At 37.2% G+C, this 20,369-nt stretch overlaps 1 protein-coding gene across 3 annotated transcripts in view; it reads right to left on the minus strand.

Annotated features, from left to right (window-relative positions):
• The window catches only part of Tpp2 (tripeptidyl peptidase 2), an 82,768-nt gene extending 62,914 nt beyond the window's left edge, over window positions 1-19,854 (minus strand). For 2 of the 3 annotated variants that reach the window (XM_051153766.1, XM_051153768.1), the window contains exons 1-4: window positions 19,582-19,854; window positions 12,081-12,209; window positions 7,250-7,345; window positions 1,912-2,016 (exon numbers count right to left, since the gene is read on the minus strand). In XM_051153766.1, the coding sequence (XP_051009723.1) occupies window positions 1,912-2,016; window positions 7,250-7,345; window positions 12,081-12,209; window positions 19,582-19,746 (495 nt within the window). In that variant the 5' untranslated portion in view covers window positions 19,747-19,854. The remainder of the gene's footprint in view (window positions 1-1,911; window positions 2,017-7,249; window positions 7,346-12,080; window positions 12,210-19,581) is intronic. The other variant, XM_051153767.1, reaches the window with a different exon arrangement.
• Window positions 19,855-20,369: the final 515 nt, after the last annotated feature.

Below are 20,369 nucleotides of genomic sequence, written 5' to 3' on the forward strand. Positions count from 1 at the left end.
TTTCATTTGTTACTAATTTACATACCTGGGTTGTCCAAGGTTGGTGTAATTAGCACATTATTTTCATAATAAAGACAAAATGCTTACTATTAATTAGGTAACATATAGAGTATATTTCATAGAAGTCCTTTGAATCCATTTTCAAGGTTTAACACATTTTCAGAGCACGGTAGGTTCCTAAATCAGCAGTCTCTACCTCTGATTTCATGAAGACTTGTTACATTACAGGGACACCTGAATTTTAAATTACGTTTTCATTGACTAGTTCCAAGGGTGTAGTTCTTTGTTATGTATTACTACACTTAAGGGCATTTTATTATTAATATTTTTTAATATTTTATTAATTTATTCATATTACATCTCAATTGTTAGCCCATCCCTTGTATCCTCCCATTCCTCCGTCCCTCCCGCTTCCCCCCTACTCCTCCCCCACGTCTGTGACTGAGGGAGACTTCCTCCCCCTGTATTTTTTAAAAATATTTTATTAATTTATTCATATTATGGGCATTTTATTCTTTAAACAAGAATTGTAATTATTCAAATAATAGTATGACAACTGCTAGTATTGTTTAAAATATAATTTTGAAAACTATGAGAATAGCCTGGGAATACTGGTTTAATGTGCCTGAATCGCAGAGCAAAGTCCCAGAAAGTTGAAAACACTGAGAAGCTTGTTTGCTTCTTCAATGTTGTAGTTCTAAATTTTTAATACCATTGATGGATAAACAGACCTTGGTTTTTCTTTTTAAAGAAAAAGCATAAAAACTAAAACCTACAAAGACATGATTTTCATTTATAAACTGATTAAAACTTAATGGGAGGGGTAGGTGGTGGGGGGAAGAGCCTGTACTAGAGTGAGGACCTATGTTTGCTTTCCAGAACCCACATGGTGGCTTATAGCTATGTAACTTCAGTTCCAGGGGATCTACTACTCTCTTCTGGCCTCTGAGGGGACCATGCACACATGGTAGAAGGCAAACATTCATACACATAAAATCAAAATAAATAAAATCTTTAAAAGTGTCAATGCATTAATGGGCACATTTATATGCCTCTGGTGGGAATATAAACTGTCATAAACATTATGATCTAAGAAAAGCTATAGCCAACAATGTTTAAAATGATTCTTTGCTTTTTAAAAAGATTTATCTTGATTTTATGTCTCTGAGTGCCTTGTATGCATGCATGAATGTATGTATGTATGTGCACCACCTGCAATATGTATGTATGTATGTATGTATGTATGTATGTATGTATGTATGTGTACTACCTGCATGCCTAATGAGAGGCCAGAATGCCTTGGATCTCCTGGAACTGGAGTTACAGAATAATTCTGGGTCATCCTTGAGAACAGTCAAGTGTTCTTAACTGCTAAGCCATCTCTCTAACTCCTAAAATGACATCATTCTTAGCAGTCAAAATAGAAAACAAAGGCAGTATCAATCTGCAAGATGAACACAATGCAGTATACTCCTAAAATTAGACTATTATAACAGGGGTAAAATGAACTACAAAACCCAGAACATGGAAGATATTCTAACATTCTTGGAAAAATAAACTACATAAAAGTTCTGTATGGTTCCATCTTACAAACTTCAAAAAGGAAAATCATTCTGCAGTGGTAAAGGAAATCATGATTGTTTCAGGGAGGACAAATGTGATATGGCTAAGAAGAGGTACAAAAGGACTTCTATGTAAGAAAGATTTCATGATTATGTTTTAAAACATTCACAAATACATAAGTAAATACATAAAAGATGTGGTTTAAATAACGATGTCAGAACTGGTAACTTTAACCAACTGAGAAAAAAATTGTCAAGTGATTAACCCTATGAAAATGCAGTCTATTGAATCCTTTAGAATACTACTATAATTCTGTTAAATGTGTAAATAAAAGTGAGTAATACCCACTTGGGCAGAGCCATTGTTGGCAATATCAAATTCTTCTTGTTTTCTACAAGCTTCTGCAAGTGCAACTCTGTGAACTGGATCCCAGATTTTTTCCTTCCGTTCTTTCTGCAAAGACAAAAATTCACCTTACAATCAGGCAGACAAAATATTCAGGCAAACTTTTATGGTTATGTTTATGCCTAGCTAGCAATTCAGATACTATAACGTTATCAAACAAATGCTTACAAAAACTATTTCTAGTGAAGTTAAAGTAATGGATCAATACAGAGCTAAATAGAGAATTCTCAACAGAGGATTATCGAATGTCTGAGAAACACTTAAAGAAATGCTCAACATCCCTAGTCAACAGGGAAATGCAAATCAAAATGACTCTGAGATTCCATCTTACACCTATCCAAATGGCTAAGATAAAAAACTCAAGTGACAGTACATACTGGTGATGATGTGGGGAAAAGGGAACACTCCTCCATTGCTGGTGGGAGTGAAAACTTGTACAATCACTTTGGAAATCAATCTGGCAATTTCTCAGAAAATTGGGAATAGTGCTGAAGACACAGCCATGCCACTCCTGGGCATATACCTGAAAGATGCTCCATCATACAACAAGGACATTGGCTCAACTATGTTCATAGCAGCCTTATTCGTAATAGACAGAACCTGGAAACACCCTAGATGTCCCTCAACTGAAGAAGTGATAAAGAAACTGTGGTACATTTACACAACGGAATAATACTCAGCTAGTAAAAACAAGGAAATCCTGAAATTTGCAGGCAAATGGAGGGAACTAGAGACAATCATCCTGAGTAAGGTAACCCAGACCCAGAAAGACACACATGGTATATACTTACTCATAAGCGGATATTAGCCATTTTATACAGGATAACCTCATTACAATACAGAGACTGATGTTGGGGGATGGTCTGACATATTTTGATGCTAATTACTGCTTGCTGTTTGACCCACCTTTTCCTTAATAAAAAGTCATCCCACCTGGGCAGGGCAGAAGAGATAGGTGGCGCTAGGAGAGAGAGGAATTCTGGAAAGAAGACCACCACAAGGAAAAAGGGAAGAGACCTAAAGGAAAGAGAAGAAGGCTGCCATGGGTTAGATCGAGGAAAAGCACATGGCCGGCATGGATAGAAAATCCGGCCCAGATAAAGAACATAAACAAGTATATAGAATTATAGATGGGTGGCAGCTTGATAGAAGTTATTAGAAACAGATGGCATGGGATTGAGACAGGGATCCCATACCTGAGACCCTACTATAAAAAGTAGTTTAGAGGATTGATATCTGCCCTGCCCCAGGTTAACTAAAACTATTTTAAAATATAACAAGTGTCTGTGTCTTGATTGATTACTGGCTGTGCCTACAGGTAATACAGATTAATTTTAAAAAACAATAGACTGATGCGCCAACCAAGGACCATGTATGACGTGGACCTCGATCCTCTCCTCAGATGTAGTATATAGGAAGCAAAGTCTCCTTGTGGGTCGCACAATACGGGGAACAGAGATTACTTCTGACATGTACTCTGTGCCCCCCCCTCCCCATGTTGATCACTTCTTCCTGGCAGGGTGGCCTTGCCAGGCTACAGAGAAAGAGGATACAGGTAGTACAGATAAGACTTGATAGGCTGAGTTCAGATGTTAGGAGAGGAGGGCTCCCCTTTCTGAGGACATGGGGAGGGAGGGAGAGAGGAAGAGGGAAGGAGGGGGGGAATCAGGAGACGACGAGGGAGAAAGCTACAATCGAGATGTGAAGAATTCAAACAGCAGAACAAGCAGGTAACTTATATTGCGAATCCCACTACATGGGACTAGCTCTGAAACTGGCTGACACATGAATGTCTATGCATAGCCAATGCTTCTTGTTGGTTACAGAATCCCTGTGATTTATTATTAGATGCTCATACAACGAGCAGAGGACTAGCCTAATTGTTCTGTGCATCCAGCAAACCTCACACATTTGTAATTTTAGGACTGTATAATGCTTGTGAGAAACTATGTATTTTCAGAACAAAAGAACCAGACACTGACGCTGGATCAGACCTGACAGGATTCATTCCTCTCAGCATGCTGGACACTGACATGCTGTATCCCTCATGCTCCAGCACCAAGTGCTTCAGTTGCTGTTACTCATCAGAACAAGACAGCTCCCAGGACTGCTTTGAAGAAAGCTTCTGATCCCAATTGGTCCAGCAATTCAGACTGTCCCACACAGGACTTTAATTAAGCCTGGAATTTCTCAACATTTAGAAACTGGACCACAAATGCTATTCCTAAGTTGTTTAACCATTTCCCTCAATTTTATTGGGGCCCATACAAAGATATTATTCGTTCCAAATCAGCTGGACCTTGCAAGAAGGACACCCCAGTTCCCTTAGGGGAGTTGGGTAGGTTTTTGGTTGCTTTCTTGGGCGACAGATGTTTATTTTCATTGGGAGTTGGTTACAAGTTATTATTGGTCTTTATTCAGAGAGAAAACAAGGGTGGACTCAGGGATGTTGCTCTTTTCCTTTATCTTTCTTTCTTAGGCTTGGAGATAGCAGCTGAAAAGAAAGAAGGAGGAATATAGAAATATATAGGGATGATAGGACAAAAAGTAGTGAATCTACTCCTCAACTTAATGTGCTAATTGATGCTCACAATTAATAACTCAACTAATAACTCACTAGTATAGAATTTTGTATACTGATGCAAAATAAGTTGAATTCTGATACTCTAATATAAAGTATTGTGCCCATACAACTCAACTATAGCACAAGGTTTACTTCCAATACTTTGAAAGTGCTATTGCGGGCTGGTTAGGATAATTAATACAAGTCAATTGTTGATCAAATCATGGCCATGTCAATTACTAGCCTATTTTTATCACAAGAATATACATCCCAGGTTTAACAGATAGATACGATTCTCTAGATAGATAAGGTAAAATAGTTACATAACATCTTCAAAAATGTCAGAGACATATAGTATATGGCATTTAAAGATGTTTTTATTATTTTAAAGACTCTTTGACAATAAGACAGGTTAATTCCTGGCAACACCCAGCCTACCTCAGAGAAGATGATAAATATCAAAAAACCTCCTTCTGGAGATGGCTTTAAACCAAATCAGCCACTGGACAAAATGTCCTCGTTTCTGCCAGACAGAATTCTGCCTAAAAATGGGCAAGCTTGGATACAGGTAGAGTGGATGGCCAAACTCTGCCAAAACAGGGTAAGCAAGTCCTCAATAGCTCCTGCCTCAGAAACATGCCTGTCAGATATATTGGGACAGAAGGCTGAAGATGATACTCCAACATTATAGTTTTGGGTGACCGTTCAGGCAATAAACTGTCATCTTCTCATTTTGGAAGCTGCTAACTTGTACTTCCTGTCTACTCAAATAATTAAGTATATTCCTTCCCAAGTCTCTGATTGGGTTGAAGATTAGATAGTATAGCTTTACAATTAACCTTAGTTGTTTAGGGATTAAGATGTTGTTAGGTCTAGATGGATGTTTTAAGTTGACGAAAATGAGATATGATCGATATTAATTTACATTCAGAACTTTAGAAGCACCAAGATAGGAAAGATGTTTTCTTCAAGGTTGCTAAATACAAATAGCCAAAACACTATGAATGTAACATTTATATAATTCCTGATTTTTTTGTGGTTCTTCTTGTTGTAGGCTGCTTATTGTATATATATGTAACAATATAAATTTATGGGTAAAAAAAAGAAAAATAATAAAATAAAATAAACAAAAAAAATTACCAACCAACCAAACTAAAAAGTAATGGATTAATTAATGAAGTTGGTTTGGATAAGAAGCTTATCAAGTCATACCAAAATATTTTTATATTATTTCTCAACTTATATCTACTCTTCTCCAAAATTAGTATATCATCTAAGGAAACAGTCTGAATTCCCTGTCATTTAAAGTAGAAAATACTGACTCACAAATTCATACAAAATTGGAAAATAAGGACAGGCAAGTACAAGATGATGACTAAAGAAAGACTGCAGCTTCACTGGGAAGGGTGGATATCCTCAGTCATTCCTGTTGAGGACGCCTCAGCCTCTTTCACTGGACAGGGCTCCATGCTTCTGAAGTTGGTCTTAACCATTATTACCATTCTTTATCTAACAAAAGTCTGCTAGATAAAAGAATCCTTTCATTAAACTAATAAACTGGACTGTCTAGATAGAAAGAGTCTACTTCAACTATATGATCTATATTCCTGTCAATTTGTTCTTTATCAAAATTAACAATATAATACACTGAATTAAAAATGCCATGACGTCGGTGTGTTTATATTCAATTAAAACCATGTGTATTAAAATATGTTCTGGTCTATGGAAGTATATTCTTCTCAAATGGAGAAGAATATCCTACGATTAGATGACAGCCCCCCTACATCTATCAAGATTACTGACAGGAATTGTTTTACAATTGAAGAACTCTGGACTTGCATCAGCAATTAGTGTCATAGCAGTATTCAGAAATGGCACTGTGTAGTATAGCAACCCACAGCAGTTCCCTTAATAGAGCAGATATTAAACACTTCAAACATTTGCATCATACTAGAAAGTTCCACTGGATAGCAACTCTTTAAAACAGACTTCTAACCACACTTGGCTCTTCCTTAACTACAAACACATTTTATCTCATTTATGTGTATGTATGTGTCTCTGTGTGAATTTATGTGCACTATACGCATGCTGGTGCCCAAAGAAGGCAGAAGAGGGCATCAGATACCCTGGAACTAGAGTTATAGGTGGTTATGCGTCATCTGACGTCCATGTTGGGAACTAAACCTAGGTTTGATGCAAAGGGAGTAAGCCCTCTAAACTGCTAAGCCATCTCTCCAGCCCCAAACTTGTGTTTCTTATACACATACTTCAATAGCTTTAGAGCTGATTAACAGAGTAATACCAAGTGATAACAAACTGAGAGCAAGAATAGACAAGATAAAAGGGGCACATTTTCTTTAAAAATACAAGAACAAAAATAAAGAGGTCTGTACTTCATGAAAGTCCTTTAAAATCTAAAGCTCAGATTATGTCACTACCCTCTCCCCCAAAAACAAATGAACAAACACCCACAAACCCAAGCTTTAGTTTAGTTTTGCTTTATTCTTCCCTAAACTAACTAGTTCATGTACCCAAGACTAAGAACTACTTTAAGTAAAAACCATACCCTTAAATAGTCTTTCAAGTCCAAGACCTTCAAAGATTTAAGACCTCATGAGAGTTTACAAAACCAAAACCAAACAAAATTCTCATTCTTCATGTAGGAAACTAATCTAAGCACATACATTTGCAAGCAACTCATTCTGAGTTTTTCATTACCTGTATCCTTTCCTTGAGAGCCTTTGGATAGAAGTCATATCCATTTTTAATGCCAATATGGTATTTTCCCGAAGGATTTGTCCAGGTTGCAGGAATCTACAGGTAAAACAAATTGTTTACTCATTTTTCTATATACTACTGGCTCACATTGGGTAAACAGGCTTATGTGTATGAGAAATACAATATTCTAGGCGGTCACTTAATGTCACTATGGCTTCATAGTTTATAAAATCCTTTGAAAACGTACTACTTCATTAAACGAGTTCTTAAACGTGGCTGACACCTCATCTCTCTCTTTAGCATACTTGTGCCAATTAAGTAGCAGGGAGGAGAAGCAATTTTCATAACTTTCTTTACACTGATTTCCTACTGGAGTAAGAGTGTCACTCTTCAACAACAGTACCATACAGATAATGCACATATATTAAACAGGGCTCTTTGTATCCTTATAGACAACACTATAAAATCACATTAATTCCATGTGAGATCTATAACACTCTCTCAAATTATCTCATTACTATTTATTATTATTGTTATTATTAATTTTAGTGTTTAACTCGATCTATAGATCAGGGTGGCCTCGAACTCACATTGATTGGCCTGCCTCTATCTCCCTAGTGCTGGGATTAAAGGTGTGCACCACCACTGCTTGGCTTTAAAAATAGTTTTTTAATAGAAAGATAAAATGAAATTACTTATACAAACAACAGGAAGGTAAAAATTTAGAATCTAGTTCCATCACGGGAACCAACAAATTTATTTTAATGGTTTTTAAATGTGGCTATGATTCTAAACTTCACCACCAACTGGGGAGGGGGGGCATCACATTTATTTTCTTTTGTGTACCAGGGGAAATATTGCATAATCCAAACCATATGACTTTTTTTGGGGCGGGGGGTGGACGGGTGGGTATGTGGTCTCTATTCTTGGAAGCAGAAATTTCAGTTGCAAGACACAGTTTAAGAGAAGCTGTCTCTTTTTTACTGGGGAGTTGAGACCATTGATGTTAAGAGCTATTAATGACCAGTGGTTATTATTTCCTTTTGTTTTGATGTTGGTGGTGGTAGAGTGTGTGTGTTTTGGATTTGTGGATGTGGAGTTATTAATTTCCTGTGTTTTCCTGGGGGTAGTTAGCCTTCTTGAGTTGGAGTTTTCCTTCTAGTATCTTCTGTGGGGCCAGGTACTGATTAAACCTGGTTTTGTCATGGAATATTTTGATTTCTCCATGTATGGTGATTGAAAGTTTTGCTGGGTATAGTACTTTGGGTTGGCATCTGTGGTCCCTTAATGTTTGCGTGACTTCTGTCCAGGCCCTTCTAGCTTTCATAGTCTCTGTTGAGAAGTCAGGTGTAATTCTGATGGGTTTGCCTTTATATGTGACTTGACCTTTTTCTCTTGCACCTTTTAATATTCTTTGTTCTGTACATGTAATGTTTTGATTATTATGTGGTGGGAGAATTTTCTTTTCTTGACGAAGATGCTCCAATGTTATAGAGAGTTTTGGGTAAGAATTCAGGTAGCAAACTGTCTCTGTCATCTTCTCATTTAGAAAGCTACTAACTTGTACTCCTGGCACATTCAGGTAATCAAGTTTATTCCTTCTCAAGTCTTTGATGGAGCTGAAGATCAGGTAGCTTAGTTTTACAGTGAAGCTTAGTTGTTCAGGGGTTAAGATGTTTTTAGATCGAGATAGATGTTTTAAGTTGATAATGACAAGATATGATAGAGATTGATTTACATTCAGAGTTTTAGAAGCACCAAGATAGGAAAGATGTTTTCTTCAAGGCTGTCAAATACAAATAGCCAAACACTAAGAATGTAAAATTTATATAATTCCTGATTGTGTCATGGTTATTCTTGCTATAGGTAGTTTACTGTATATATGTGTAATAATGTAAATGTATACATAAAAAATAAAATGGGTAATTTTTAAAAAATCAGAAAGAGGGGAGGGAGAGATGGGGGGGGGGGGGTGGGGGAGCTGCAAGTACTACAAAGGAGAGGGAAGAGTTGGCTTGTCTCAAAAGTGGGTGGCAGCACTGCTGTTCTAACATATATGCCTTAGAGATGTTTCTATGAATATTTATGATGTGGGTGGCATATTCATCGAGTAAATAGACCCTCTTCTCTTCCCAAATCATGGGAGGGGAAGATAAAACTAGAAAGTAAGTGAAATAATGAAGGCAAGGTCTTTTAAGGATGTGCATTAGTGCATGTGTGGGAAAATACCCTAGCACCTCAGCTATCTACCGTAGTGGGAATAGCCAATCTATCAGCAGCCTCAAGACCATTTAACCACAATGGAGCATTATGAAAATGAGAATGCCAACATCCACATTTTCTTGGTTAACTCCCTTTGAGACTGACTCAAAGGGTCATGACTGTTCTCATGCTCTCTGTTGGTTGACACATTCTACTCTCCAGAATTAAGATCACCTGTTATTTTATAGCTTAATTTATCATAAAAGCGGGGATTTGCAATAGACAGGAAGGCTGATCAAAGAACATGCCTATGGCTGTCTAGCCCTACCACTCATGTCTAAATTGCAACAAACAGTTCAATATAGCAGTACAGAAACCATAGCATACTACTCAGCAATGAAACTGAACAAATTATTGTTACAACGATAAAGGCCAGTCTCAAGAATCTCAAATCTTGTAAACACCAACAAAAGAAGAACTGATATTGACATGAGGTTATTCATGAAAAGCTGAAAAATAGCAAAAATTAAATAATGCATTTTATATATCTGCACAAAGGTAGAAAACAAAGAAATGATTATCACATAAGTTGAAATAGGTTGTGGTCTGGAGGAAAGGACAGAGGATTATCATCTGTAGACAATGGCTACCAAGTCTTCAAAATATTACCTTGTACCTAGTCTTAAAGCAGAACAATGAGGTTCTATTGGCTGCTAAGGGCTATTTGGAAAAAGGAAAAATAGAGACAAATATTTACTTTATTGTAGTAAATAGCTAAGTCAAAGAAACTTACTGTGCTAGCTTTAGAAAATGGTGTCCTAAAGAGCTAAGGAGATGCAAGTTGCCACAGTACCAGTGACTAATAATTATTTCTTTCTGACCACTGAAAAACATCTAAATAACTGATTAAGTATATTGTATATGTGTATGGAAAAGGGAAAGGCTGGCTGAAAGTCTGTATGAAGAGCAATTAGTTTTCCACCATCCCATTTCACAAGCTATCCATACTTAACCAATCAGCAGCTTCCCCTGTATTGACTAGGAAGTTGGTCTAGATGTCAACTCCCTGGAGAATATGCATAGCAATTGAAGTAATGAATATACTGGGCTGCAGTCTGCATATGAGTAAAAAGCAAATCAGTCTTAATTGTTTTATCTTATTTAGTAAGGAATGTTACATATTACATATAATGTCTAACGAACATTAGTGACAACAGTTCATATGGCTTATTTAATGCTAAGGTTATTACAGCTATCCAAAAATAAGCAACTAAGAATAAAATTATGAATCCGGGCATGGTAGCTCACATCTTTAATCCCAGTACTCAGGAGGCAGAGGCAGGCGGATCTCTGTGAGTTCAAGACCAGCCTGGTTTACAAAGCGAGTCCAGGACAGCCAAGACTACACAGAGAAACCCTGTCTCGAAAAGTCAAAACCAAACCAAACCAACTAACCAAACAAACAAAAAATTATGTAATTCTACATCTGCAAGCTCATTAGATATACAATTTACTATCCTAGAATAAATTAATGCACTTCAAAATAAGTCTACTTGTCTTAAAAGATTAAAATTAAAAACCGCTTCAATTTTTTCTTTTGTCATCCTCTAAAGTCATTAACCAGAAACTCATGAATTGCTTTACAATTGTTTTATAGCTATTGTCTCATGCTTAGCTTATCCATGTCTTTCTACCAATGGCAAAATAAAAGAAAGCCAGTCATTTAAGATGGCCGGTATTAGGGTCTAAATATTTCTTTATGGTCAGGTTCACTAAGAATATGATTAAAGCAAAACTTTATAGGAGGTTACTTTCTGTTTTTCCTATTTTAATGTTAAAACCATTTGTTCACCTCAATTAAAGAAAACACTCCAAATTTTAAGAACTTTACTGAACAATGAAGTTCTAAGATGGCCTTCAGTATGGATGTTATGTTATGCTGTCATGAGATACCTCTTCCACGTGTCTGCTGATTTATTGACTGACTTCCAATAAGTAAAATACAATGAAGAGATAAACTGTTCATTTGTAAACTAACCTTATAAAAAGACCAAGGCTTTCACCTTGGATAGTCTCTTGCCCTGAGAATAGCTGCCATGCTACACTACAAAACAGCTCTGGGGAGAGTGCCATGTGGCAAAGAAACAAAGTGTAGTGGTACAGCTTTTAATAGTAGTACTAGAGGCAAAAGCAGGCAGAGTTATGAGTTTGAGGCCAGTCTGGTCCACGTAGAGTTCCAAGGCAGCAAGGATTACATAGACTCTGCCTCAACCAAATCAAACCAAACGAAAAAACAACTTACATCCATGGTATAGCTAACTTCCCAATGCACTCAAGCTAACTAAGCCTTTAAATGAAACCATAGCCATGGCCAACAATTTACAACTTCATTAGAAATTCACAACTATATACATTCATCAACATCACACCTAGGTTCCTGGAATACAGGGAACATCTTCTCATTTCAATCCAAGGGGTTTTGAGATAATTCACTTTGCAATTAACAGGCAAATACTACTGTAGTGCCAATTTAAGTTAAAAACATTAGATGTTTTGAAGCAACATTACAAAAAGAAGAAGAAGAAGGGTGAAAACAAAAAAACCCATTCAATAAGAGAAATGTTCCAACCTTAAGCACTCTTCCAGAAAGACCAACAATTTCACCATCTTTTGGCTCTACTTCTGTAGCAGTATTCACATCGCCACTTCCTGTTGTATCAATGATATCAATGATTTTTGGTTTTCCATCAGTTGTAATCTAAAAATTGGGACAAATAAAATATTAGTTATTGTCTTTAAAGAAAGTAATGTATATCCATGTGCATGTACATATATAAATAAAATTGCCTGTGAAAATTCTTTTATATTAAAAATATGACTGAAGACAAAGGATAACGAATGCTAACAAAAAAATTAGACACAAAAGAATATACAACCCTTCAAGTGGTTACATGTGTTTCTTTAATATTTATAACCCTTTCGGTATTAGATATAGCTGCTGTTAAGTAAATAAAAATACCTTATCTTATATATTGCAGAGTAAGGAAATAAACAATAATAAAGATGTAAAGTACTGAGAGAAAATGAGCAGAAGACAGGAGACAAATAATATGGATTCTTCCATTTTAAGTCGGTTGGCCCAGAAAGGCCTTGCTGAAAAGGCAACATCTGAGCAAGTTATCTGAAGAAACTTTAGACTGGATAGAAACAGTATTCCATTACTGGATAGTACACCAGGACTTGAAAATTATTAAGTTCCCATTTCAAAGATAATATACTCCCAAACTTGTTTCCAAACTATCTTTTTAGGTATCATCATACACAGAGTTGTTCAAGTTGGACACCAAAGTGTTTCTCTGATTATCTAGTTTACACCTTGCATCACAGCTATCAGGAAGTACTTCCTCTAAAATGGAATTCAAATCCATTTTCTGCTATTACCATTGTGCCAACTTGCTAAATCACTACAATCTCTTACTTTCCTAATGTAGGTATCAGTTTCTTAAACTGAGTTGAAACTCACTCTTTATGAATGTCCTGTCATTTAATCTTGTGAGGTATCACAAAATACCTAGCAAGAGTAAAAGATTACTGAATATGCAACAACCAAAACTTAATTAAAAACTAAAAGTGTAATAAATGTGAAGTATTTGTAACACCACTCAACGCTAGCTGCACTGTGTAAGAACTGTGGAGTTGGTTTTGAACATTCAACATGCATACTTTGTATTGTGTATGCCATCACATCACAAAATTCATTGAACATGTGTTTGAAACACCTCAGGCTGACTTGATCTACTGTTTTCTACAGACTGCAATATTTTTACTGCATGAAATTTTATACTCTTATAGAAACCAAATGGCTAAATTTCATAAAATAAAGTGTTTAATATTTTCTCTACATCACACCTCAGCATGTAAATATCCAATTACTTTATCTTTAAATTGGATATGTTAAACAAGTTTATTCATCTCATTATGTATACACATTTGTTTTTTGCTTTTAGTAAGTGTCATTATATGTAACCAAAATTTTTTAAAGATTTATTTTTATTTTATGTGTATGAGTGCTTGCTTGTATGTATGTACCACATGTGTGCTTGGTGACCTCAGAGGACAAAGGGGGTGATGGATCCTCAGAACTGTAGTTGGAAGTAGTTTTGAGCTACCATGTGGGGCTGAGAACTGAACTTTGGTCCACTCCAAGAGAATTAAGAGCTTGTAATCACTGAGCTATCTCTCCAGCCCCTAAAATAAACTTTACGACTTAGCAGTAAATGCTTGTTTTGTATATCTATTTTATTTCCCTACATACTTGGGGTGTGTACAACTTCTTGGGCAAAAAGAGGTTAGTTACAAGTTAGTTACATTGAAGAAGTCTGTGTAATCATGTTGTCAAAGGCTCCCCACAGTGTACTATTAAGACAAACTATGTTTTATTATTCTTCTCCTTTAAAATCTTTTCCTACAGACTCATAGAACACTCAGAACTCAAAGCTTTGTGGCAGCACTGCCTATAAAATGCAGATTTTTCTTGACTTTTAATTGTTTTCAGACAATCATCTTTGGAATTCTCTATTCCTTCAGCTATAGAAAGCATCTGACCGTACATTTCAGTTTTTTAAAACAGTATCATCATCACCCCTTCAGAAAAACCTCCCCATGATCTCTTAATGTGTTCACTATCCTGAACTTGATCATCATACGGCACATTGTTCACTTCACTCCAACTCGCAATGACACACACAATGCAGTGGCTCTCATTTTCTTCTGTTAAGAGTATAAGGTCCATAGGGACAGCTATTATCTCCATGCAGGTCAACTTGCCAACATACACCCAGCAACAAACAGTGCTTTTGCGTTTAACATTTTTTGTTTTTTAAATTACTGAATGACCCAACATGGATTCCTTAGCATTAGTTCTAATTTTGGTAAGGTATGCTTCTTTACTAGCCATAAACTTTCATGGCAGCCACGATACTACTGCCACAGGAAACAAAAGTAGGATATTTTCACAGAAGAATTAATTGATAGGTTCTTTCAGGGTTAGTTTGGGAGAGGCATTCAATATGTACTTAGGATACTGATTTCCATTCTGTTCCAATATATATTTCCATGAGTATATAAGGTTTTTTCTGCAGCCTTCAACCTCATCCTCACCATTATCTGCTGCTTTCCTGATGACAGAAATTCTGAGTTGGTTAAGCTGGAATCTCAATACAGCATTGACTTGTATTGTCCTGATAACTAAGGATGCTGAGAATTTTTTCATATATTGGATAGTTGTATATTTTAAAAATTACATTTTATTTATTTTGTATGTATGGGTATATGTGTGAGTACAAGCATGTCAGAGTAGAAGTACAAGTCAGATGACAACTTATAGGAGTTGGTTCCCTTTCCATCATGTGGATCATGAAGCTTCAACTCAGGATTGGCAGCAGGCACATTTACCTAATAAGCCACCTCACAAGCCACAAGCCCTGTTCTATTTAGAGCTTTCTAAATCATGTTCCCACTTATTACTTATTGTCTTTTGGGATATACACGTATAAAAATGTCATAAGGAAACCCATCATTTTGTACAATAAATATATAAACTGGTTAAAACTGTACTTATGCATGTACACTGTAAGTACACACCAGCAGGTATTAAGCACAGAAATACAAAGTCTGAAAAAAAGAGAAAGAAGGGGGGAAAAAGCAAATGTTAAAATGGTAAAAGGCACAGTCTTTAAGACTTTTCTTCTGACAGCAGGTTGCCAAGAAGAGACTTGATACCCTATGAGCATATACAGGGGGAGGAAATCCCCCTAACGAACAGTCATAGGGGAGGGGAATAATGGGAAAATGGGGGGGGGGGGAGGAAAGAATGGGAGGATACAAGGGATGGGATAAACATTGAGATGTAACAAGAATAAATTAATAATAATAAAAAAAAGACTTTTCTTCCACCTAGAAAATTCCTAAGTCGTTAAGACCACCGTTAACAGCCATTACTATTAAATCTTTTTAACCACTATGAATCTTTTCTCCAATACAAAAGTATTTCCTCTACAGTATTTGAAGAGCGTTGTTTGTATTTAAGATATACTCTAGGAAGAAGTGACTCTCAGAAAATGTGCACAATTTTTTCGTGATAGAGCTAAGAAGGTACAGCTGGTGAATCCCACATAGAATTGTGTCATGTTGCCTTTAAACACTGAGAGCATGATGATATGACGCTCCAAAGGGCCTGTCAGGTTTAGCTACTCTTTTTTTTTTTTTTTTTTTTTTTTTTTTAATAGCTACTCTTTTTATAAACAACAGTTCTTCGGTTTTCTTAAATATTTATAACTTGAAGAATGCTGATAAACAAAAGGCTCAATATCACAATTTAGAAAAAAGTTAAAATCATATTAAACTAGTAAAATAAATCATTATCAGTATGTGGGCCAAGAAAAAGATGAAAAAAGCCAAATGGGATTTAATGATTTAATCACGTATTAGTTCCATAAATTTTACTTATAAAAAGCACCCCCTACTCACACAAGTATGCACATATACAGAGGTAAAGATACAAAATACAATTGCAGAAATTTTAAATTTCTTGTCAAATCTATTGAAGATTTTTCAAAGAGACTAAAGAATTTAGGGCTAGAAAAAATATAAAGGCAAAATCATATAAAAAATTTGCAGTAAAGCTTTGAGATAAGAAGAAAATTTAACTGGTAATAGTGGAAATATGCTATCCATCTTTGAGGAAGAAGAGGTGTATGAGTGAGTGATACAATCTATAAAATGAAATTTTGGGGAATGGAACAGTAATAAGTTCTCTGTTCCTGAGGGACTCGGATATGCTTTCTGGATATGTTAGCAGAATAAAGAGAAACTGCCTAAAGATTTTCCCAAAATGTCAGGACTCCATGTTATTTTCCACTGTACCCATTATGAAGCAGAAACTAGTATGGGTAGAAACCATTCATTAAGCATCTGTAGAGAAGACCAGAACAAGAGGTGGTAAACTTGTAAATCATCAAAAACAAAAGTTCACTAAACAAACAATACAGTGTGAGTATAAGTAGTGAAGTTGAAATTTCAAAGGAGATATTGAAAATGTTCATTAAGCAAAGGATTTCATATGTGATCACTACGTAGTAACTTTTATTCTAAGAATTTAACCAATTTAAAAGGATCCTTGCTTTTAGAAAGCTTATTATCAGTTGAGATAACAGATGAGTAGAAATTATGATCTAAGAGTTAAGAAGGTAGCCATAAAACAATGCTCAACTTGCAGAAACTAAACCAACTACCATAAGTAAAAGACAGTTAATAGGAATACTATATAACCAATTAATATGTATGTATATATGATTAATTACAGATATTTTAGTGAATTAGTGCATTAAACTTCTAAGGGGTTACTTGTACCCTTTACCCCAAACTGTTTTCCTCCAAGAGGAAACTGTATTCCTCTACTATGCATACACATGTCTTTTTTCAACAAAAATGCTTATTACTAGCAGATTTCATAAATAAATAAATTTGATATATGCTTTCCCAAAATTTTAACCAGAAAAAAATGTTAAGTGGCAGTAATAAAATGAAAATTTTTATTAGAGGTATTTACAACTTAGAAGGAGAATGAAAGGGAGAAAAACTGTCTGTAAAGTTAAAACCTAGCAAAAGGTTGAATTAAATCAGTAATGAAGTAGCAGTTTGCAAATGATTATAGAAAACTTTTGGGCAGATTAAATACCACATGCCTGAGACATCTGGGTGCCTGGAAAAGATGGAAATCAAATATTCAAGAGAACCCCAGAGTGAAGGCTGCTGCTGAGGCTACACTCGAAGGTTATGAATGAATGAAAAGCCTTATAATAGAATTTAAAAATTGAGTGTTAATCAAAAACAAACCAACTTTGTTTTAAACAAATATGTGATACTTGGTTTGCTTTTGATGAATAACTTTATAAAGGTGAAGCATGATCAATAGAAGATTACTGGCAGTGAGAATTGCTTTTGTATATATGACCCAGACCATGTTTTATCTTGTCAGGAAACCTATTCATGATCTCAGTCAGTTTTCCTGTCATCTCACCTGTTATCTCTGTGAAAGTCACAGTTTTTAGGAGTTCATTATTTAATGGATTTGTACTTGAATGCTTGTTGAGGGAATATTGAATCATTTATATAATCATTACTCTCCTCATGCTATCTGTATACAGGAGAGTGCTATCATACCTGGCACTGCCCTCTCTACTTTAAATATGCCCTGATGCTGCGACAAAAGGGCTTGGCCTATGGAAGTTATCAAAGGAGGAGATAACGGGCTTAGAGAGAACTCAATTGTGTCTAGTTTTTTATTTAGATCCCATTTGGCAGGTAAGCCTCCTCTTTTAGTCTTTTCCTTTTATTTCTATTTGCTTTCTTACTTTAATCATACATATACAGTGCTACAAAAGAATTCTGTCAGGTAAGAAAAAAAATTAAAGTCACTCATGTGTAAATTTCTTGCTAAATTAAAAAAACACCAATCTGTTTAGAATCTGAAAAGTAATGTTAGATGATCTTATGTTTTCATTTGGTTCAATATTTTATTGATTGATATTTATGTTGTATGTAAATATCAAACATATTTATCCCTTCAGACAATGACCCAGCATGAATTCCTCTACTAAACATTTAGTGTTTACTTAGGATTTTTTAAAAAATAGTTTTTAACACTTTTTTTTTAAAGCAACCTAAGTCACAGGTAATTTATTCTCTCAATTGTCAATTAATTCTAAGGGGTTGAAAACTCCTACTTTACAGAAACAAAATACTTTGATAAGCAGTACTGGAAATTTCACAAATGCCCACTGAGTATTGCTACTGCAAAATTTTCTGATCCTCTAACAAAGGAACCAGTGAGCCACTTACCCTAGCTGTTCCCCCACACACCCTACGAAAAGTAAACACACACTGCTTTGTAATGGGAAGCACTTCCACTGTGCAATAAACCCTCAATGTGGCACTGCTGTCACCGTAACTTAAGCCTTAGCAATTACTATTAATAAAATAACAGCTAGAGTCACCAGGAGGGAACTCATTACCTGAACTTCTAATCAGAGACTGCCAGTTAGGACCACCACCGTGTGTTCCAGAGCACAGGTGTAGCCCAGAGGACGTAAGAAATAGAGTGGCCACACAGGCTTCTTTCCTATCCCTTGGACTAATTCCTAAAGTTTATGTCAATTATCTTCCTATGCATTTATGCTAGTTATCAGACAGAACTAAAGCCGGGAGGAAAACCAAGGGCTAGGAGAGGAATTATTAAGCACCCCTCTTTAATGAGAAACAAGGATTAAGATGATATATCTTATCTATATAATCTGATGTATCTATCTGATAGACGTTAAGGGAGGAAAATAAGTGCTAGGGTAGTCAGGAAAGATTTTCAACCGTGGTTAGAAAGCATTTATTAGTGGGTTTTAGTTAAAGGCTAGTTTAGTTTAAAAAACAAAACGTTTTTTACTCCGATTAAAAAAAAAAAATCACTTTCAGTTAGATCCCTGCTGTAAGACTTCGAACTTGCATAAAGGAAAATTAAGTCATTCTGGGAAGTCATAAGCAAAGTATGTCCTCTTATGTTTTAAGGAGTTTAAAATGCATGCATATTTCCGCCCCAGATAAAATGGTTGGGCTTTATGTAAAAAGACTAACCTAGGAGATTTCAAGGACCCTACACAAATACACAGCAGATAACTTAAAAATAGAAGAAACAAAAGTATCAGAAGAAACCATTCCGGAAGCGCGTACCGGGTTGTCTTCTGGGAACCCAGCTTTGCTGGTCTTGCCAAAACCAATCTCTAAACCACATCACTGAGGAGTTCTGTCAGGGCTGCTACCCTATCAATGCCGCCTCCACCGTCCCCTGCGCCCCCAGGATTAAAAACTCTCAAATCCTCGCTAGGAGGTGCGGGGCCTGCTGGCACGCCCCAGCTGGCCGGCAGGGCTTTTCCGCGGCCCCCAGACCGAACAGCCACGCTGACCACGCCGCTTTTGTGTGGAGCCGGAACCAGGCCTGGTGGTCGCCCCGAGCTGTCCGGCCATCACGGGCTTGGCTCGGGCTAGGCCCTCTCGGCCGCCGGACCTCGGCGCCGCCTCACCTGCATGCCTGGGGCCCCGGGATCGACCCCCGTGTCCAGGACAGCGATAAGCACCCCGCGTCCGTCATACTCCGGGTAGCGGCACAGGAAGGAGGCGGCCCCAGTCTCTTTCTTTGGCAGAAGACCGTGGAATGGGAAGGGCTCCTCCGTCGTGGCGGTAGCCATGGACGCAATCAGGAGGACCGGCGAGGAGGAAGAGTCAAACTGCCAGGCTGCTCGCGGATCAGCGGCGCGAGGACACCTGGCGACCGCGGGCCGCGGGCGGGGAGGGGGCGGGCTCTGGCCGTCAGTAGTCAATCACGTGCGGTCAGAGACGCCTAGCCAATCATATTCCGTGACGTAAGCTAACGGCGCCGCTGGGAGGCCCCAGACCGGAAGGTTGCACGGACTGACCCTGGGGCTGGGGCGGAGTCTGCGCTCGTGCAGATGGCTCCGTTCTGGAGCGAGGTCCTTAGCAATAGACCCCCGCATGGCCCCAGGAAGTCGAGCTCGGAGGTCTCAGATTTTGCGGTGGAGGCTTGGGTCCTGCGTTTCCTGGCGGGGTGAGAGGGAAGCGTAGGGTGGAGAGAGGCATCACTTTAGTCAACAGGAAGTGGGTTGCCAGGGTTCCTGAAGCCACGCACGTGACCGAAACGGGCCCCTGCTATCTTCATGCTTTACTCTTGCCATCCGAGATTCCTGTAAAATAATCTGTCTTTTCTCCAACGAAATTCCTGTTTTCCACTTCCGGCTCACGTAGTTTGGAGCCATAGTTTTCATTTTTCCCCCATTAGGGTGTACAGTGACCA

The sequence above is a fragment of the Acomys russatus genome, chromosome 12, assembly GCF_903995435.1.
Source record: "Acomys russatus chromosome 12, mAcoRus1.1, whole genome shotgun sequence".
Lineage (NCBI taxonomy): Eukaryota > Metazoa > Chordata > Mammalia > Rodentia > Muridae > Acomys > Acomys russatus.